Raw genomic sequence first — 22875 nt, forward strand, 5'->3', positions numbered from 1 at the left:
CTCCAGTTCCCAGAAGAGATTGTAAATCACCTCCTTAACCCAAATAAACTCAAGTGAGGCATGAGTCATCAGAATCTGAATCAGAAAAGGAGTCAAGAATTACTTATCAAGATTCTGGATAACAAAATTTGCCACATATGGAGCCTTCTTACCAAGCAAGGAAAAGAAAGAAAGAAAAAAAAAAAAGAAAGGCCATGTTTGCTAGTCAAGCAAAAACTCTACAACAAAGTTCTTAGGAATTAGATCTTTGCTTCTTGTACTGAGGAAAGAGTAAACAGGAAAACCTTACAAAGCCCACCAGTCTGATACTTTTCCCTCACAACAGGAGAAAATGACAGCTGTGATTTTCTGTTCTGAAAAGCAGTCGTTACTAGGAGACTGAAACTAGCCTTTTCACTAACTCAGGTTTATTTATTTATTTATTTTTTCACATCCGAGATTTCTGCTTCACCAATTCTCTTCAGACAAGATCATATTGGTCTTCTAACCCTATATTGACAAGTTCTGCTTGTAAGGATGCCACCCGTCCCATTGTCAGCGGGACACTCACTGGGGCTGAGCTGCCTCATCCCATTGCCTGCTGTGCAAAGTACTGGGACTTGAAATGTCCCACTTTTCAATCACACTGACTTGCCGTGGAAAAGCTGCAATTACTTCCGGCTTTTCCACGGCAATTCATTTACATCACCAACCTGGACCTGCAGGCAAAGCTGCTGCCTGTTAGGTACGGCTGCTTTAATTCATGCAGCAATTGGCTGCAATTCATGAAAGGGGTAGGGATTAGGGCAGGAAGAACCCTGCAAAGATCGGGGCTGTAGGAGTGCTTTGATGTAAGCGCTTCTACAGCCGCAAAAAAAAAAAAAAAACGACCGAGATTTGTTGCCAGCCAGCCAGCCATCCATTCATGCAGCCAGCCAGCCAGCCATCCAGCCATCCATTCATGCAGCCAGCCAGCCAGCCATCCATTCAAGCAGCCAGCCAGCCATACATCCATCCAAGCAGCCAGCCATACATCCATCCATTCAAGCAGCCAGCCATACATCCATCCAAGCAGCCAGCCATACATCCATCCATTCAAGCAGCCAGCCATACATCCATCCATTCAAGCAGCCAGCCATACATCCATCCATTCAAGCAGCCAGCCATACATCCATCCATTCAAGCAGCCAGCCATACATCCATCCATTCAAGCAGCCAGCCATACATCCATCCATTCAAGCAGCCAGCCATACATCCATCCATTCAAGCAGCCAGCCATACATCCATCCATTCAAGCAGCCAGCCATACATCCATCCATTCAAGCAGCCAGCCATACATCCATCCATTCAAGCAGCCATCCATACATCCATCCATTCAAGCAGCCAGCCATACATCCATCAATTCATGCAGCCAGCCATCCATCCATTCATTCATGCAGCCAGCCATCCATTCATTCATTCATGCAGCCAGTCAGCCAGACACCCATTCATGCAGCCAGCCGGCCATTCATGCAGCCAGCCATTCATGCAGCCAGCCAGCCATCCATTCATGCAGCCAGCCAGCCAGCCAGCCATTCATGCAGCCAGCCAGCCAGCCAGCCATCCATTCATGCAGCCAGCCAGCCATCCATTCATGCAGCCAGCCATCCATCCATTCATGCAGCCAGTCATCCATTCATGCAGCCAGCCATTCATTCATTCATTCATTCATTCATTCATGCAGCCAGCCATCCATCTATTCATGCAGCCAGCCAGCCATCCATCTATCCATTCATGCATACAGCCATCCATCCAGCCAAGCATCCATTCATTCAGCCATCCATCAATCCATCCATCCAGCTTCTACTCCCCACCAACAAGCTAGCCACTCCAGCAGCCAGCTAGCCATCTATCTAGCCACTCCAGCAGCCATCAGTCATACCCATAACAGCATCTCCTTCACCGCTCCTGTGGTGACATCATGGTAGAGGGTGTGGCCAGTGTCATACTGGCCACAACCCATGTCCCACTTTGGCCCAATTAAAAGGTGGCAACCCTATCTGCTTGTGAATAGCTTTATATTATTTGGTTTGCGACTGCCTCTGGGTTGCCAACCATGCCACCTGGTTCAATTCATGGCCTTCAGATTATGTGGCACTTACAGTACTGGTGGCAGGTTTTCTTTTCCCTGCTTCTTTAATGAGGTAGCCGAAGCTTAGCTCAGCAAACCATATATATGCATGTGTGCGCATGCATTGGTATGTGCTAACACTTATGTATCCTGCAAAGAAAGTCCAGTTGTGTAAAATCTTACCATAACAGTAGATGTCCTTTTCTTCACTATTGCAGTATTCTTTACCATAGGGATTCCCTGCCTAGGGCAGCCCGACGTCTAGTCAGCATACCAAAGCCTTCGGTTGTAAAAGGAATGGCGTACATCACATGCATGCTCTCAGCGCCAGGCATAGGGCATAACCGTGATGTACAGAAATACCATCCTCAGAACTGAAGGATAAAACTAAAGCCTTTCATAAATCTGAGCACCTTGTTGTTTATTTTCATCCTGGGTCTTTAGGTTTGGCTGTTTCTAAGCAAACCATTTCTTCTTGAATGTTTAAAGCCATTCCCTTTTGTTACTCTTTTCATGGGAAAAAAGCATTCCTTCTTCTGTTAAGGCTCATTCTACCACGGCTGTGGTTTCTTCTGGTGTTTTTTTTCAAAGCTTTGGATACTAATTCCATACCAAGCATTATAACTTGGATGTTGTTTCTAGGGCTACAGCTGGATTTGCCAGGGCCATCTTGAATGGCTTTCCTGAGGGCTCTGCTGGGCTTTCCTACTCCCAACTTTCTTCCAGAGCTTTTGTACTTTCCCTATTGTAAAGAATACTTCAACACTGATATAGGAAGACATACTACAGGTCTGTAAAATCTTACAACGGTAAATGTCCTCTTCACTGTTGCAGTATTCACTCCCTCCTCACTCCTCCTGTTTCCTTTCTCCTTCTGGATGTATATGTTCCCTCTTTTCTCCTTGGACTGTCATTCCTCCTGGAGCTTTTCAGTTCTGATGATGGTACGTCTGTGCGTCACCTTTATGCCCTGCGCCAGGCACGGGAAGCATACATGTGACATACGATGTCCCTTTTACAACCTAAGGTTTTGGTATGCTGGCCAGATGTCAGGCTCCCCTAGGCAGGGAATCCCTATCGTAAAGAATCATGCAACAGTGATACAAGAGGACATCTGATATTTTCATCATAGACAAGTTCTCTGCCTTATACTGGTTGCTTGTCAGCAGGTTCAGACTCTCCATGATCCTGAAAAGAATAACAGCAGCTACCTGAAGATGAGAAAATGAGTCAAGAAGTCCAAAGATTCTTTAAATACTTCACCCTGGCTCTTGAAATCAGTTTCTAGATTCTTAGATCAGTTAATCAGTTCATGAATAGCCAGATCTAGATGTTATGTCTGGCACAGCAATTTATTTTTCAGGTACCACATCAATAAGGATGTTACAGGAGGATTTGTGCAGTAAAGTACAACAAAGAATAAATAGGCAAAACTAACTGGACCGGTACAACAGGCAAAAAATATAGAACAAAAAGATAATGAGAAATTATAAACCAACTTAAAATTGACGGATTTGTACACCGCCAATCCAGAATTAAACTTCAGGAGTCACCAAACTGGTTAGCTAGATTTACAGCAAGTTGTACCAAAGCAATGACCACTCTAACAAAGAGCTTTTATTTTTATAATTCTTACTTTACCACGAGTATAGGCTCTATGACATGTCTACTGATACTTGCAGACCATCTTAACTTCTGCTAGCTTAAATCAATGAAGACACTATTACAGTTTTATATAGTGGCACCATCATCTCAACGCAATAGTTTGCGCCCGATTCACTATATGTGAAATATGTCCAAAGATAGGCAACCATTCCCATGAAAGAAAAAGTGAGGGCTCAGCAAGATTCCCAAACATTTAAAGTTGTAATATTGAAGACAGAATGTATCTATGGCTAAAAATCAGTGTCAGAAATGCTAAGACTTGAAACGGAAACCAAAATAATATCCAGAACTTATTTACCTGAACTGAATATTCACCAAGTGAGGCTGTGAACCATCAGACTGCCAGTAAGTTTCCAGGTTATCATCACGTAACTGATCAACTCCAAATCCTTTATAAGGAAAAGTGAAATTAGAACATAGAAATAATATAAAGATGTTACATGAAAACTACTCTAAAACACTAATGAAATCATTTAAATTAACTTCACTATACACTAAAAAAACTTGACAGTATAACAGTCAGATAATATGTAACATGCTTTAAATTAATTTACAGAGAAAAAGACTTTCCATAATACACTCAACATAAATAACAGAACCATTTTTAAGAGTTACTAGCCAGCTTATGAAGGCCGCCCCCTCTGGTGGGTCTACAGTTTTGATTTACCTCTTCTTCTCCAATGTGGCATGTTTTCTCATAAGTTCCCACACCTCAGTTCACTAACATCGTACATCCATATATGCCGTGATGTGATGCCCCTCATTAGGGCACTGCAACAAACCCTTAACACTGCCATTCTATTCTAACCATTAAGCGAAAATACTTCCTCCAATAAATAAGTGTAAAAGTATAAATCTAGTATTTGCCCAGCTTAAACAGAACTCCAAGGGCAACCTATGGATGGTGGGGCCATGTAAGCATAAGGGGTTGCCAGGAAAGGTACCTGTGACCCACAGAAGAAGGTATCCTTGGAGATCAACTAGTAAGCTAAGAATTTATCAGTTAAATTTAAAATTAGGGGGTCTTCTCTATGGGTCTATGATTGGGCTGAATCCCAAGAAATACAACTCCCAACAGTGGAAGACTCCAAAGGACAGTGAAGAAGGCAGCAGAGACTTAATTACAAAGGTACCAACTGTAGGGCAGTCTCAACTTCACAGTCCACATAACTATGCTTTGTGAAGGTGTAAAGAAAGAACTAAATGGCTGTGGCAATGATGTCTGCAATGGAGATATTTTTGAAGAAAAAAACAGTCATGCCTCTGGTGGAGTGGCTTTTCTGCCCACAACATTTTCCAATGGGTATATGTCAGGGGTTTACTTAAGCAATAACCCACACCTGGGTGTGGGTAATGCTGGATTTACCCACGGTTGGTGTGGTTTGGTTACAAGGGTGAAGCCCGATTGGCAAACAAAGACAACCGTGGGTAAATCCAGCATTACCCACACTCAGAAGTGGCTTATTGCTATTATACAATGACATTATTTAAGAAAAAAAATACTTACTTTTCTTAAATAATGGCATTGTATAATGCCTCCTTGTTGCCCTTCCGCAGCTGTCCAGTATTCTGCAGCAGTTCTGATGTACTGCGCATGCATATGGTTACGCAGTACATCAGGGCTGTGTGTGGAAGCAACAGAGAAAGGAAGATCTCCGTTGCTTTTTAAAAGGTGTCTCGCTATGTTAAAAGAGTTTAACATAGCGAGATAGCTTTAAAAAAGGCAACGGAGATCTTCCTTTCTCCGTTGCTTTTTTTAAAAGCTGTCTCGCTATGTTAAACGATCTTCCTTTCTACGTTGCTTTTTTTAAAGCTGTTTCGCTATGTTAAATGATCTTCCTTTCTCCGTTGCTTTTTTTAAAGCTGTCTCGCTATGTTAAACAAGTTTAACATAGTGAGACAGCTTTAAAAAAAGCAACGGAGAAAGGAAGATATCCGTTGCCTTTTTTAAAGATAAGTTTGTTTAACACAGCGAGATAACAGCAATGGAGCTCTTCCGTTCTCCGTTGCTGTCCAACACAAAAAGACTTACACTAACGGAAAAAGTCCAGGTGACAGGACCTTTTTCCATTAGTACAAGTCTGATTTACACCAGGCACGCTGACCAATCAGCATGCATGTTTTGGAATATTAATGGGGGGGTGTTGTATAATATTCATTTTCCAATGGGTAGTCCACCCCAATGGTAAAAGACAATTCACTTTACAAACCACATGGGAAGTGTTAATTGGGACCAACTAGTCCTTTCTCTTTTTATAAAAGAGATAGCAAGCTGTACCACCTTTCTAAACTTAGGCAGTTATTTCTATTACAACATGAGCTGGCAGTATAATTCCAACTTTGTTTTCTTTGCTTGAACAAAAAACTGAGAAAGGAATTAAATAGCTCCAGAACAATTCTGAAATTACTTTTGAAGAATAAATGGTCCTAAAAGGCATCCAATCCTTGTGACAGGCTATATATGGTTCCCTAGAGATAAGGGCGTGAGATCTTGTTAGGGGAAAGAGAGAGAACATGTGCCCACAAAATAAATATATAAAAAAGTGTTTTCCAACAGACAAACTTCAAAGCTGCTGTGATAAAAAGTGTTTAAAGAGCAACAGGCAAGACTGTTGATCATAAAGTGCTGGTCCCACGGAAGAGAGAGGGGCATAACAGATAATAATTTAAAGAAAAATAATATCTTTTTTAGATGAAATACCAGAATGCAACTTTGTCTTCTGGTGTGATTTCCTGTACTGTAATAAAGATAAAGTAGTAAGGTAAATGAGCTTGAAGTACAAACACACATATCCAGTCATTACTGCTCGGATACAAGAGCCCAAACACTAAATATGTACAAAGGGTCAGAGGCTTTCAATCCCGCAAGCTGTGTTTGAAAAAGGGAAACAGGCAAGGATGTCATCTTTCTCATTTGCAATGTGCTTTATAATTAGAGCCATTGGTAAATACAGGAATCACAAATTCAAGGATGAAACTGGTACAGTAATCAAGAAGTTAGATTTATTCACAAATGGTATTATTTTATACTCGGTAAGTCTAGAAAGACATTTTGGTTTTGCAGAACACTGAGACAGTTTTCAAGTTTTTTGAGGATATAAAATAAATTAAGATATAACAAAGGATGTAGCGGTAAACTATGTACCCACACATTAAATGATTTAGCAATACACATTTATGGGAACATAAGGTAAAGTATTTGGGTGCTTGATTAAAAAGGATTCTATTACGGCAGTTAAGGATATAAAGGAAGAGATTAAACAAAAGATGATAAACTGCAAAGATGGAAGCATGCGACTATGGATATAGATAGTAGCATAGAAGCAGTGAAATTGTAGTCACTTTAGTTTCATATACAGGCCAAGTACATTTTTGTCATCCAGAAGAGAAGTAGTGGACCATAATTAATGAAGTGCTGAAAGAATTTATTTAGATGGAGAAGTGGGCTAAAATCGATTCTCCACATAAAACAAGCTTGTTTAAGATTACATGAATTAAAGGGATACTTTAGAGCTACACAGTTAAATATATAACAGAAGGATAAGGTTAAGATGAAATGGATAATGATGAAATGGGGTGAGAGCGACAGCAGGATTTTGAATGTAGATCCTTAGATACTTAAGGAGAACAACAGAAAATTATATTCATAAAAACAGCAAAAAGTAGTGTTAGCTGCTCATTAAGTAGCTAAAAGATTGCAAGGGTGTGAGTTCTGTTCCCACACCAAGTACTTGATATTGACCCTTGTGTGCAGCATAAGTTGGATGCTGCACCCCTCAGTATGTTGTCCTTCAGATGCGACATTAAACAGATATCCCATCTGCTTGGGGTGGTGAGAGCTCCAGCACACTCTACTTACATGGGGAAATATTTTTTCTGCTCTAAGAGTATAAAAATATCCACGCAAACACTTTCAGGCAAAGAAAAATCAAAATCTTCTGGACCTAATTGCTTAACACAGAGCTAGACAAATTACTTTCTATTGTCCCCCCCCCCCTGAATTGCACACTCAAATGTTTGTCTAAAGTGCACAAAGTCACACTGGTCTAGTGCAATGATCCTGCTTAAAGCCTTTGTTAATCTCCTTGGTAGCATAAGCACTGAAATCAGCCTATACGAGTCCAGGTCTGCTGGGTCCTTATTCGTTTATAATATAAAAGATCAGTACAGCCTTCTTCCAAGAATATGGAACCTTATCCCTCTTTCAGTATTATGTTAAACATTGTTTGTCAAATTATAATTGTAGTGTCTTTCTTCGCTTTCCAGACTTTTATAGGTACTCCATTTAGTCTCAATATATTTTCCCCTGCCTGGTTGGCTATTGCTACTTTTATTTCTTCTTCTAATATGTCATCCATTAAATTTTCCCCTCTCCTGGTGCATTAACCTAGAAAGGTATAAACTGACTTCTATCTCAAGAGTCCCATCTATCCTCCTTAGTTAGCTCTCCATAATACTGTTGAATAGTTTAAGGTTTTGATTGGGTCACTCTATGCTTCCCACACTCCGGTTTTATAACCTTACTATTGTCCTAGCCACTTTGTTTCACCAGTCTCTGTGCCAATAACCTCATGCACCTTGGTGCTTTTATGTATTACATCTGATGGAAAGCCATCTTTCTAAAGTAATTTAAAAACATAAGTGAACTTCTACGTTTTCCTTTGCCTACCTTAAAATATCCCTATCCTGGTCTGTCATCGTCATCATCTTCAGCTGGTAGTGTTTGATGACTTACAAACTCCAAATATACCTTTCTTTATTTTTATTCCATCCCTGATACTCATCGCTCGTCAACCCCTTCAACTTAGCCTTCATATCATCCCATTATTATACCGTCTCCTCCTCTAACTCCCTCACCAGTATCAATAAATGATGTAGAATTAACCTTTATCACTCTTTCAATCCTTTCTTTTACAGCCATTCCAATTGATAATCTCCAGTGCCTAGCTGCAGTCGCCTGCAGCATCTGCTGTAAAGTTATCACCAACACTGCATGATCTGGAAACACTAATGAATATGTTTTATAACCTTGAACTAAAATCACTGTGTTCCATGGAAATGTAAACCATTTCCAATCAAAGTATCATACTGTTGGGAATAAAAGGCATATTCTCTCTGCCTTCTTAACTTTCCCACTACATCCTTCATTCTGAAAGCATTCAGCAAATTTTCCAAATATCTCACTCCCTGGTTATCTTATAATTCCACAGGACTCCTGAGGCATCGGTTTTATTGTAAATTAAGTCCTAATCTCCTGCTACTAGTAATGCCCACTTCTGTTGACTCGCCATCTCTCCCATAATCATTTTAATTTCCTGCTTTCTGCTCATGGGGAGGATATATACATTTACCAATGTCAGTCTCCTTCCCCACCAATACTCCCCATAGAATTACATTATCTACCCAAGTGCCCAATATATTTACTTCAATCTTCAAGCCTCCTGCTCCTCTAATAGTCAGCAGATTTTCATCTCTCCCCCATCTATATGTTATAACCTTCTCTGCCACTCCACTTTACACATTCTTTATGTTCCCCCTCATCTAAATGCGCAACCTGTAATGTCACTACCACTGCTGAAGACTAAGATAAATGTGTCAGTATTCTGTGCAGTTTCCTTTTTCCCCACTAGACCATTCACATTCCAAGATACTATTTCTAAGTTTGCCATAATCTATTACCTTTTCTTAGGCTTTCTCGTGATGTAAATTACTTTTCTACTGCATCTAAGCTATGGTTTTTGAACTATCCATGTTCCAATATCTAACACCAACCCCCTAATCTACTCTAATCAAACTAACTACAAACAAAAACTAAATTCAAACGCTGCATATACTGGCTTAGTGCCTTTCCCTTTATGAAACTGCAGTAAGAAATCCTTTCTTCTGGCTACGGTCTAAGTGGAACCTACAGTTAATCCTGATGTTAATCACGGTCTCTTCCTTTTCTCCTGTAGCTCTTAACCTCCAACCTTTAAATCTACCTCACTCTCTGTCTTTGCTTTAAATTATGTTTCAGCCAGCCTCTATATTATCCACTTGATCATGTTAGCGCCCCGGCTATACTTCTCTGTTTTACTGTGCTACAAACTTTGACTTACTGCTCAAATCAGTCACTCTATCTTTTAACTTTTATGTTCACACTTTATGTTCAATCTTTGTATACACCTATTCCACCTAGGGAAGTTATGGACTTTTTATACTCATTTAACCAAGTCTACAGAATGGTGCAATATTAATATTTATATTAATATTAAAATAACATCTATTTTATTAGATATGTTGTTATATAATATTTGCTTACTTTCAATAGGAATATATTTCCCAACAGATTAGAGGTGTTGTTATGGGTGCTACTGCAGCCTCCCTCTATTGTTAACTCCCACCATCCTAATACAAAGCTAAAAATATTACTTTCAATTCATTTATATACCAAAGTTAAATTCCATGCTAGATTTAATTAACTAATTAATTTGCATTTGTTTACCCGGATGGTCCACTGGGCTATGGTGAGCGCATTTTTAGTGGATTATGCAATGCACAATACATACATAGGTTGGTACTAGGCTATCGGCCCTAGGGCCTATACAAGCCTAGCCATAACAATTCCCTGGACATTTCTTCCCACAATATTTACTTCCCTGGACCCCTGTCTAGCAGGGCGACTGATGTGATCCCGGTATGAATTTCCTACCTCCCATCCAATCGTCAAGGTTCCTTTTGAAGAGGGCCAAGGAGGCGCTCTGCTTGACATGTATGGGCAGTCTATTCCAGAGTATGGGGAGTCTCTGGGTCAGGAACCTATCCCTCCAGCATGTTTTGTTCATTGTGATGACAAGGTTTAGATCCCTGGAGCGTGTGGCTCTGAGGGTCTGGGATTTCTTTATGTGGAGCATGTCCAACAGCTCAGGGTTTGACATGGCCTTGAATGTTAAGCAGAGATTGCCTCCGAGTAGACGATATGCCACAGAGTATAGCTGGAGTTTTTTTTAGACCGTCAGCATAGGGCATCTGCTTTAGGCCTGCGATTCTTTTAGTGAGGTATTTCTGCAGCCTTTCCAGCTGGTGCAGATGTCTTATGAGGTACATACCAAACGAGGTGTTGTACTCTATAATGAGTCTAATGAGGGATGAGTACAGTGGGACAATGACCTCCTTTTTTCTGGATGAAAAAAGACCTTAGTGATGAGGTGTGCCAAATAGGATTTCCTGACTGCTGTGGTGATGTGGTTATCGAAGGTGAAACCACTGTCCACCTGTGTCCCTAAGTCTCTCATCACACTTTCGGTGGTTAGTGTACTGCCACCTATGTGGTAATACATGCGTACATGGTTTTTCCCAAAGGGGATAACTATACCTTTCTTGGCATTGAGCTTGAGCCCATGGCTCTGGCACCAAGCATCTGTTTCTGTAAGGCCCTTTTGTACAATATCCACATCATTTGGGGATTCAATAATGGCCCCCAGTTTGCAGTAATCTGCAAACTTTGTTAGCCAGAGTCCCTTAGTATTGGCCTGTACTTCAGAGAAGTAGATGCCAAACAAGAGCGGTCCCAGGACTGAACACGGAGGTACTCCACTTGTCACTTGTCTGGAGCTGGATTTGGAGTCTGCTACTTTTACAATTTGGGTCCTGTCAGTAAGCCAGTTAGCAACCCATTGAGTGACATAGGGATTTATGCCCAGCTTAGTAAGTTTAGCTATGATTCCAGAGTGGGGGATGGTGTCAAAGGCCTTGGCGAGGTCCAGATAGGCTATGTGGACTGCCTTACCCTCGTCCACAGCTCTGAAGACTGATTCGAAGAAGTCAATCAAGTTCCGGAGACAAGATCGGCCCTTCACAAACCCAAACTGGGTGGGGTCCAGAGTTTGAAGGTTGCCCATGTCTCTGTTTATATTTTCCATGATAATGCGTTCCATGTCCTTGCAGATCAGGCTCGTCAGACTGATGGCAGGGTAGTTCCTGGGATCCAAGCTGGATCCCTCTTGAGGAGTGGGATAACTGTAGCTGTGCCCCACTCGGTGGGCACGAAGCCTGAGGTGAGGATATGATTAAACATAAGAAGGCTTCCCAAGGTCAGTAAAGGCAAGTTAACGAACAATAGGCATAACCGTAAACACAACTTTATTCCTGCTTTCGTCAGAAACTGACTTCTTCAGAAACGTAATACAAACTGAATGAAAGTTCATAAGTTTAAATACACTTCATTTTGGCACCCAATACATAATTAAAAACAGTTGTTAAAAAACTTAAACACATCACTTAATAACTATTTATTTAAAAAGATGTATATAAAAAAGTATTCAATAAATCCAAAATCAGTTTTTAAGGGCAAAGGTACCAATAACGTAAATGCAAATACTTAAAAAAAATATATGTCCAGTACCACCACAGCTCTTCAGTTTATAGTCTTTTATTCATCAGATAAATTTAAAACAGTGTTACCGCTTTCGGGTTAGTTCCAAACCCTTCTTCAGACATATTCAGTAACATTGCTTAACAGTTTAAACAGCAAAAAAGGCGCCAAAAATCTATTCAGAATTCTTTAACCATTTCATGTTTTACCACTAGATGGTGGTATCTGCATTGTTTGTTATTCCAATATCTCAATTTTATTACATATATAAATTAAAAAGCATGATATGAAAGCTATTGTATCTAATAAAATATACTTATAAAAACATCTTTATATGTTAATTCATTTAAATTTCAAAAATCATATATATTTCAGGACCAATTCCATATACCCTGAATATAAATATTAATACTAAATATGTTTAAAAAATACATTCAAATAATATTAAAACCAATAATTACAATCTAATATATAATCACACACACACATATATATATATATATATATATATATATATATATATATAAAAAAAATCACATACATATATATATATATATATATATATATATATACATATATATATAAAATCACACGTATATATATATATATATATATATATATATATATATATATATAATTTCTGTGTATATAATTAAACGAGAACTCTCATTCACTTTGATATATATATATATATATATATATATATATATATATATATATATATATATAAAATAGTTATTTCATGATTATATTTATTCAAGGTTTCAAAGGTCTGTCCTTTAAAAAGGGTTTTATAGAGATTCTTTCATTTAAGCCCTTGCCTTTATCCGACTGCATCCTGATTATCCATTTTATTTCCTGTTGCTCTGTATAATTCCTTATATTCCCAATTCTTTTACTTCTGTTGACTAGCTCTATTACCATGAACTTAAATTTATGGCTTGCGTCATGGTCTAATGTGTGTCTAGCTAAAGCATTGGTCTCATCTTCCCTATTAATGGCATAAACATGCTCTCTTACCCTTTCTCTTAATGTTCGGTTGGTCTTACTATATAGTAACTGGTACATTTGACACAGCTAGCTAAATATATTAAATTCTTGGATTTACACTCTGCATAGTGTCTAAAAGTATATATCCTACCATTATCTGGATGTATAAAGTTATTCGAACCTAGCATGTATGAACATTGGTTACAGTTTCTGCAAGGAAAAGTTCCTTGTCTATCTGATGTTATTTTCTTTCCTTTAGTCTCTTTATAGCATAATAGTCTTTTTAGAGACTTGCTATTGCTGTAGCCGTATCTTGGTCGTTGGCCTACAATGATACATATTTCTTCATTAGTAGTTAAAATGGCCCAATTTTTATTACTAACCCTATTCACATCTATGTTATTATTGGATTATGATATATTCAATCTTATTGGTGTACCTGTCACTTGCCTGTCTGAATTGATTTTATAGTATGCATATTTTTATTTCCATAATATGTTCTTCCTTTTCCTCTCCTATCTTAGGTTCATAGGTTCATACTAGGCTATCTGCCCGAGGGCATTTACAAGCCTAGCCCATCGTTTTGTGGCTTACTCCACCCCTTTAGTATGGGGAACTATACCCATTATTTTGCTGTGCCTCTGTCGAGCAGTGACACTGAGGTAATCCCTGGGGTATATCTGCGATCTCCCATCCATTGGTCAAGATTTCTCTTGAACAAGGCCAGCGAGGTGCTCTGCCTCACATGTACCGGGATTTTGTTCCACAGCATAGGGAGTCTTTGGGTGATGAATCTATCCCTCCAGCACATCCTATTAATAGCTGTGTCAAGGTTTAAGTCTCCCGCCCTTGTGGCTCTGATGGATCTAGATTTTTTGAGGTGAAGCATATTCATCAAATCTGGGTTTGACATGGCCTTGTATGTTAGGCAAAGGTCACCTCTGAGCAAGCGGTAAGCGACTGAATAGAGCTGGAGTTCTTTCAGTCGGGCAGCATAGGACAGATTTTGAGACCCTTTATCCTTTTGGTGAGGAACTTTTGTGGCCTCTCCAGCTGCTGCAAGTGTCGGGTCAGATACATTCGAATGGGGCATTGTACTCAATCATTGGTCTGATGAGTGATGAGTAAAGGGAGACTATGACCTCCCTTGATCTAGATGAGAATCCCTTCATGATAAGGTGGGCAATGTAGAAGGTCTTCCTAACTACTTTAGCTACATGGGTGTCGAATGACAGACTACTATCAACCTGGGTCCCCAGGTCCCTGATAACTTCTTCTGTGCTCAGTGGATTGCCACCTATTTGGTAGCTAGGGGTAACCTTGTTTTTCCCAAGGGTATGACTATGCATTTTGGCATTTAACTTTAGGCCGTGGCTCTGGCACCAGTTATCCGTTTCTGTGAGACCCTTCTGAAGGATATCTGTGTCAGATGTGTTTTCTACTATGGCCCAGTTTGCAGTCATCTGCAAACTTTGTCAGCCATAACCTCCTGTGTTTGCTTGTACTGAAAAGTAGATGCCAAACAAGAGTGGGCCCAGGACTGAGCCCTGTGGGACACCACTTGTGACAGGCTTTGAGTCTGACATGGCGCCAGCAACTCTGACCCTGTGGGTTCTGTCACTCAGCCAGTTTGCAACCCATCTTGTGATGTATGGGTTGACATTTAAGCTGATGAGTTTTTCAATGATACCCGAGTGGGGTATTGTATCGAAGGCCTTAGCCAGATCGAGGTAGGCTGTATGGACTGCCTTTCCCTCATCAATGGCTTTGGTGACTGTTTCAAAAGTCAACCAAGTTTAAAAGGCATGATCTGCCTTTGACAAAGCCAAACTGGGTTGGATCCAAAGTCTGCAAATTCCCTATGTCTTTATTTATGAGGTCCATTATGATCCTCTCCATGGCTTTGCAGATAAGGCTTGTCAAGCTAATGGGCCGGTAATTTCCAGGGTCGGTGGAGGCACCGCCTTTGTGAAGTGGTACCACAGTTGCAGTGCGCCACTCCTGGGTAATGATCCAGAGGTAAGACTTTGATTAAACAGCTGTCCTAGCTGTGGGTTTAATTCCTCATTGAGTTCATGGAGCACACAGCCGGGACACCATCAGGTCCCATGGATGCTGTGTTTTTGCTTTGGAGAGAGCAGTTCTCACTTGGGTGCTGGAGATGTTTGGGGGCTGCAATCGCTTGGTATAGATATCTCTCCTTTGGGGAGGAGAGAAGTTTGCACTGAACCTGTCAGCCAGTATGTTGGCAATGTCTGTAGGATCAGTAATCTTCACATCATTTTGAACTACCTCTGAGCATATCTGGGAGTTTCCTCCCAGGTTTCTAACATAGCTAAAGAAGGCCTTATGATTGTCTTTTGAGTCTTTAGCTATTTTTCTCAAATTTGCTTTGGATGATTTTATGAGAGCTCTTAGTTTTTACTTATAGTGATCAAGGGTGTCTTACCTTTTAAGGATTTTGCTCTATCTTGTAGTAGCTTCCTCCTTTTGTTGTAGAGTTTGTTTATGGCTGGGGTCCACCAGACTGGACGCTTGCCTTTGGTACAAAGAGTCTTTGTTTTGCTTGGGATTGCCTTATCCATGCAGTCCTGCAGGTGCTGGTAGAAGGCATTTGTAAGTGATTCAGCGGCTTGAGTACTGTTTTCCGCTGGCTCGGGGCCTTAAAGGAGACCACACTAGTCTTTAGAAGTGTGAAGTCGGCTTTGAGAAGTTCTTTACTGTGGTCTTTTTTATTTCAGGTGGGGTGGGATGAGGACCTCCAGCGAGATTAGTTTGTGGTCTGATCTCACCAGTGAGGGATACGCCTCCGGTGTTGAACAGTGTGCTCCCATGTTCGTGATGATGAGATCAAGTATGTTATCTCCTCTTGTGGGATGGTGACTAGTTGTTCCATGGCATTTGAGTTTATGAATTCCAGGAACTTTTGGGCTAGGGTGTTTGGGCTTGAGTAGTGTTCCCAGTCTATATTAGGGTAATTGAAGTCACCTAGTATGATGGTGTTTGGTGATACATTTATCCCCTCTAGTGTTTTCAGGAAGGCCATGTGAGGTTCCCGAGTTTGTGAGGGTGGCCTGTAACATGCTACAATTTGCAGAGCAGTCTTGCCTATGGTTAATTGCACCTGGATGGTCTCCGATGCATCATGCGTTGCCACCAGTCTTGAGGTGTGGGTGTCCTTGATGAATATGGATACCCCCCCTCCTTTCTTGGTATTGTCTGGATTTTGGGTCCGGAACGCATGATATGAGGTAAAACCTGATAGCGCTGGGGTGCTCTCAGGAGCCTTGAACCAGGTTTCTGTCACAGCACAGACATCGATGTTCTCCATACTGAGAAGGGCCTCGAGTGCGTGCATTTTGAGATTTAGACTTCTCGCATTGAGCAGCATTACCCTTAGTTTTTTTCCTTTTTTGTGTTCTAGGGTGGTAGGTTTAGAATTTGAGCCTTGCCTAAAAAAGGCACTATGGGGTGGCAAGAGCCTTTGCCAATATCCGGAATCCCAGGGTGACAGGTGCAAGCCGCCTCATGGCAGCGTGGCTTGTCCAGCATGTCATCCCAGGCAGACAGACACTGGATCCCCTTTGAATGACACCAGTGTTTAAGCCAATTGTTAAAGCTGATCATCTTATCTCTGTATTGTGGCATCATTCTTGGTGAAGGTAGGATACTGCTCAAGGTCAGGGTCATACCTGCCTGGGCTACATAATCAGAGAGCTCCTCAATGTCTCTTTTCATGTAGTCCAAGGAGGTGCGCCTCAGGTCGCTTACACCAGCGTGGACAATGACTGAGTCATATTTGTACCTGCTGTTGAGAGACCTGAGTGCTTGCGTTATGTGGCGGATTCTAGCGCCCGACAGGCAGCTTACTGTGACCTTCTCCTTACTCAGTCTGGTGAGCGGGACGCCAGTGTGGCTGACTATGGAGTCACCAATGACTAGTGTGTCTGGCATTGTGTTTGGCCTTAAGGGCTGTGACTGTTTGACACTCTGACTGTGAGGTCTATGTGTTGCAGGTGTTGTGTTCTGAGGTGGTGGTTGTTTGGGTGTCTGCTTTGGTGGCCTCTGCTGTTTTGGTAGATTTTGATCAGAGCCTCTGAGTATGTCTTTGTGTGTTTATGTGTATGATTTGAGGTTGTAATGGTACTATGTGAGACTGGGTCTATAGTGTGTGTGGTAACCTTCTCCTCCTGACTGGTCTTGCCAGTCCTATGTTGAGAGAGCTCAGCCTCCAGTTTGGCAGTATAGTTGCATCTCTCGCATGTATTTGTGTTTTGTGGGAGGAGGAGAGGGTTGTCTGTGTACATGAGGCAATTGTAACATTGCCTCAATATTCCCAGGTTCACCAGCTGAGCAGGAAAGGACACTAGCAACTGATCCCTCGACATGCTAGAAGGAATAGACAAAAACTTTAAAAAGATTCCGGGACGTGGGTGACCGAGAAATGGGGGTTGCCTTTTGGGGTACTATCTATGACAAGAGTGCCGTATCAAGGTAATAAGTACTGTAGGAGCAAGTGCTACGTTTAACAGATAGAGAATAGTCTACTTGGAGTCAAGTAGAGATGATCTTTTTAATTATAGGATACGCTGATTAGATCAGTAGTATAGTTCGAGGAAGGTAGTTTTAAGGGAAAATTTGAAGAGTGGACTTTAGGTAGCCCGAATAGTTTAAACCTGCTTAACCGGCGCTGCCCTAGTGTGCAACGGTAGCAACTCCGCGCTAAATCGGGCTAAATCGCGCTAAAGCGTGCTTTATCTATCATTCTCTTGGATCCTTCAGTACTTCTCTTTCTTGCATAGAATATCCCCTTGTAGCAAATTCATTACTCAATTGTTGTAAGGTTTGCTCACATGCAACATTATCACTAGTCAGATTAGATATCCTTATTCCTTGATTTTTTACTATATTCTGATGTACGTGTCTAGGGTGCATGCTTGTACGATGAAGAAGGCTGTTTTTCCTACAGTTCTTTCTATATAACATGGTTGTAAATCTTCCATTTTCTTTATTTATAAATACATCTAAAAAATTCAATCCCTGTTTTAGACCATTTCCCTTCAAATTTAAAAAAAATAGTTGTTTGGTTGATGTATTCAATAAATGCACATACATCTATTTCATTGCCCTCCCATAGGAAGAAATCATCATCCACAAATCTTTTATAATATCTGATGTTATTAACATATTCTGTGTCCATGATGTATGGCTTTTCCCATTGGGCCATGACTAAATTTGCATAGGAATTCACACAGGGTGTTCCCATTGCTACCCTTTTGTCTGTAAATAATATTTATCATCGTACATGAAGACATTATTCTCTAAAATTAATTCTAATACCAATAAGCATCTCATCTTAGTTGTACCTGTAACATCCCTTGTACATAGTAATTGCCTTAACTATTCAAGACCTTCTTCATTACGTATCATTGTGAATAATGATTCAACATCCAACGTTACAAGCCAGATTCCAGATAAATCACGGATATGTGCACATTCAGAAAGTGTTTTAAGGAATTTCTTGGTGTCTCTAATTATCGTATTGCTATTAAATACAATGTCCTTAAGTTGTCTCTCCACATATATTGAGAGTGGTTCTGTTAACCACCCTCTACTTGAAATAATAGGCCTCATCTTAAAATTAGTAGCATTCTTATGAATTTTGGGGAATGGTATTTAATGAAGAATGTCTTGAATATTTAAGGCAATTATTATGTACAAGGGATGTTACAGGTACAACTAAGATGAGATGTTTATTGCTATTAGAACTGATTTTAGAGAATAATGTCTTCATGTACGATGAAAAATATTATTTACAGACAAAAGGGTAGCATTGGGAACACCCTGCGTGAACTCCTATGCAAATTTAGTCATGGCCCAATGGGAGAAGCCATACATCATGGACACAAAATGTTAATAACATCAGATATTATAAAAGATTTGTGGATGATGTTTTATTCCTATGGAAGGGCAATGAAATAGATTTATGTGCATTTATTGAATATATCCAAACAACTAATTTTTTAAAATTTGAAGGGAAATGGTCTAAAACAGGGATCAATTTTTTTAGATGCATTTATAAGTAAGTGAGTAAAGGTCATTAGGGAGAAGATTCCAGGATTTACCTACAGTATAAGAGAAGAGAGATTCCCTAGCCCTGTTATTAGATTTGGAGGTGTATACAAGAAGTTTGTGTGAGGAGCGTAGAGACTTCAGATTTTTATAGGAGTTAATGAGGCTAGATAAAGTAGGAGTATTAGATGGTTTATAAAGAATGTTGTGGGCAATGGCTAGTTGATGAAATTTAATCAGGTGTTGTAGTTCTAACCATCTTAGCTGATTTAGATTTATACAATGGTGTGTTCTAAATGAGTTTCCTGTTGCAAATCTTGTGATGTTATTATAGGATGATTCCAATTTGCTGAAGACAGTCTTGAATAGATTAGTAAAAATAGGAGAAGCGTAAAAGAGTGTTGAGATCAAATGAGTGTGAGCTGTAGTAGTTTTGGCAGCAGGAGAAAGGAAGAGTTTAATCCTACAGAGTTTGCCAATTTTTTTGTTGACAGTCTATAGTATTGTTGATATGGATGTCGAAGTTCAGATTATTGTCGATGGTGACACCTAGAAGTTTAGTGGTAAAGTCTAGAGGTATTATGGTACCACTGGTGGATGTCACAGAGAAATGAAGAGGAGAAGACTTTCGAGTAGGCTTGAAGAGGAGTTTGGTTTTCTTTGGGTTCAGAAGAAGGCAACGCTGAGTGAACCATCGTTCTACCATGTTGAATACCTTCTGGGTGAGAGAGTGAAGGTCTTGGGAGGATGTGGCTGTGCATAGTAGTGTGGAGTCATCAGCATATTGTATGCAAGTGGCTTGGGGGATAGCTAGATGAAGGTCATTAATAAATATGGAGAAGAGAAGAGGTCCTAGTATGGACCCCTGGGGGACACCTATGGTAATGGGTGGATAGAGTGTTATGCCATAGTACTGCTTGCTATCATTGGTCAAGGTAGGATTGGAACCATTTTATGGAAAGTGGGTCTAATGACAGAGATTTTAGTATGTTTATGAGAATCTGGTGGTTTACCATGTCAAATGCTTTAGACAGGTTGATAAACAGAGCAGAAGAACAATTATTTAGGTTTTGTTGTTTGTTGATGTAATCAGTAAAGGAAAGGAGGGCAATGGTAGTGCTGTCTGAGGGTCTGAAACCATGTTGACAGTTGGAAAGTAAATTGTTTTCAATTAAGTGGTGGAGTAATTGCCTGTGGATACATTTCTCCATAATCTTAGCTAATGCAGAGAGTAGGGCAATAGGGTGATAGTTTGATAGCTCAATGGAGTGTCCTCCTTTATGCAGGGGGATAACATGGGAGACTTTCCATAAGGTGGGGATGTGACCTTCGCTTATAGTTCTATTTATCAATATGGAAATAAGGAAGGCAATAGCATTGGAGGATAACTGTAGAAATTCAGAAGGCAGTTGGTCTGCTGAAGGAGAGCATGGTTTCATTTTATTCAAAAGGCTTTGAATAAGTTTGGCTGGGACTGGTTTGAACTGAAAAGGAGGGGGTGGGTGGAGGTGTAAGAAGATAGTGTGAAGGTATTAGGCGATAGTTGACTAGCTAATGTTTGGATAGAATCTGTAAAGAAGGTGTTGGTGGTATTTGCTGTATGGATAGGGTTTTTCTGGTCTGTATTTTGGGGTTAGGTGTAGTGGATTGACCTGGGTAGAGTAACTGCTTAATGCTAGCCCAGAAATTTTGTTGTTTGTTGTGATTAGGTTGTTGAAATTGTAAATAATATTTTTTTTTATCATTAAGTATGGCCTTCTTAGTGTCATTTCTAAGTTGTCTAAAGGTTTGTTGATCAGCAGGGTTTTTGGTCATTCTCCATTTGACCCAATATTTATTTCCAAGTTGAATTTCATGTTTGGTTTCATTGGGAGAGCCATGGGGCAGAGTTGGCCTTAATTCTAATAGATCTGGTTGGAGCGTGATGATTGAGAATGGAAAGGAAGGTAGTAGAAATTAATGGCTTCATCTAAAGGGAGGTGTTTTAAGAGAACCCAACTGCATGCTCTTAGTTCCATTTGAAATAAATCAGGGTTAAATTTATTTTTGGATCCAATACTTTTGATAGAGGTTAGAATAGGAGTGTTGGTTTTATGCCTGATGAAGTAGGTAAGTGAGTGGTCACTTATATCATCAGGGAGGGTTCCAGAATTATAGCAGTGAGTATGATTGTTTATAAGAATCCAGTCTAGTAGGTTAGCTTTCTTGTTAGCTTTATATATTCTGGTGGGTGAGGTAATGGTTTGAGAAAAACCATGTAGGTTAATGTGGGAGGTAGGAAGGCTAGTACAATAGGAAATCCAATCCAAGTTTATATCGCCTAGGATTATGGTTTCTTGAGGCAGGTGTTGGGATAGCCAGGAAAGGATATTTTCCATGGTGGCTATGTTATTTCCAGGGGGCAGATAGATACAGATAATGTAGATTGATTTGGCATTGTTAAGTTCAAGTTTAGAGATGAGAATTTCAGTATGGGAATCTAGAGGTAGATTACAGTTGTATGTGGTTAATTGTAATCCAGATTTGAATAAAATAGCAAACCCCCAGACCTTTCTTAGCTACTCTAACAGTTCTTAGGATATTATATCCAGGTGGGATAATTTCATTATCCTTGATACTAGGTTTTAGCCATGTTTCTGTTAGGCAGATAATGTCAAAGGAGTACACTTGTAGGCGAGCATGGAGTTGAGTTACTTTGTTGTTAATACTACGTATATTTAGATGAGCTAGTAGGAGGGAGTTAGGTGGTTTAGCGAGGGGGTAATTGGTTGATTGATTGTGGTTTTGGAGAGAGATAGAGGTTGCTGTAGGGCCTGGGTTAGGATGAATATCACAGTCCTTTAATGAGAGGAACTGTCCTAGATAGCTTAGGGGGAGCTTGCTGTAAGGAAATAGTCTCTTGAGATGCAGTGAATTATATTTAATATGTAGCGTTCTATGATACTTAGCAAGTAGGTAGCTGGGTGAGCATTTTATGTTTGCATGGTTATGTAGGTATGGTAAGGGTTGAGAGTTAGTATGTTGATTGGGGTAGTCAGTGTATGGATATATAGGGTGTTCATATGAGGAAAGTAAATAGGCAAAGGTTAAAAGTGGTAGTGATACAAGAGTACAGCAGAGTGGAATCTGAGAAGGGATGGTAGGATTAGCCATTGGGAAAGATTAGCTATTCTTTAGAAATATATTTAGAGATGGAAGTGTTTAAGCTGAGATTGTGCAGAGATATGAGGGTGTAGTGAGTATGGAATGGAGTGGTAAAGAGATGGGAAGATGAGAGAAAAATAAGCCAATTGGAAATGTGTAGAGGTTAATAGGTTCATAGGTTCATACCAGGCTATCTGCCCTAGGGCATTTATAAGCCTAGCCAGAATGTGTTTGCCTTTCGCCACCCATTTTAAATTTATTTTGCTATGCCCTTTTTCGAGGTTAGTATACTGTGCCTCTGTCTAACAGTGACACAGAAGTGATACCGGGGGTAAACCTACGATCTCCCATCCACTCAACATTCCTCTTGAAGAGAGTCAATGAGGGACTCTGCCTAACCTGGACTGGGATTTTATTCCAGAGTGAAGGGAGCCCCTGGGTTAAGAAACTGTCCCTCCAGCATGTCCTATTTATTTCAGTTCTGAGGTTCAAGTCTCTCGAGCACGCAGCTCGATGGGATTTGGATTTTCTGAGGTGCAGCATGTCCATTAACGGAGTTTTT

General features: G+C 40.2%; 1 protein-coding gene across 2 annotated transcripts in view; it reads right to left on the reverse strand.

The window, feature by feature from the left end:
- The window catches only part of ANAPC10 (anaphase promoting complex subunit 10), a 501794-nt gene that overhangs the window by 399656 nt on the left and 79263 nt on the right, over positions 1 to 22875 (reverse strand). For both annotated transcript variants that reach the window (XM_044062258.1, XM_044062255.1), the window contains exon 3: positions 4053 to 4143. In XM_044062258.1, the coding sequence (XP_043918193.1) occupies positions 4053 to 4143 (91 nt within the window). The remainder of the gene's footprint in view (positions 1 to 4052; positions 4144 to 22875) is intronic.

Source organism: Protopterus annectens, chromosome 2.part1 (assembly GCF_019279795.1).
Source record: "Protopterus annectens isolate FY-2018-M chromosome 2.part1, PAN1.0, whole genome shotgun sequence".
Classification (NCBI taxonomy): domain Eukaryota; kingdom Metazoa; phylum Chordata; order Ceratodontiformes; family Protopteridae; genus Protopterus; species Protopterus annectens.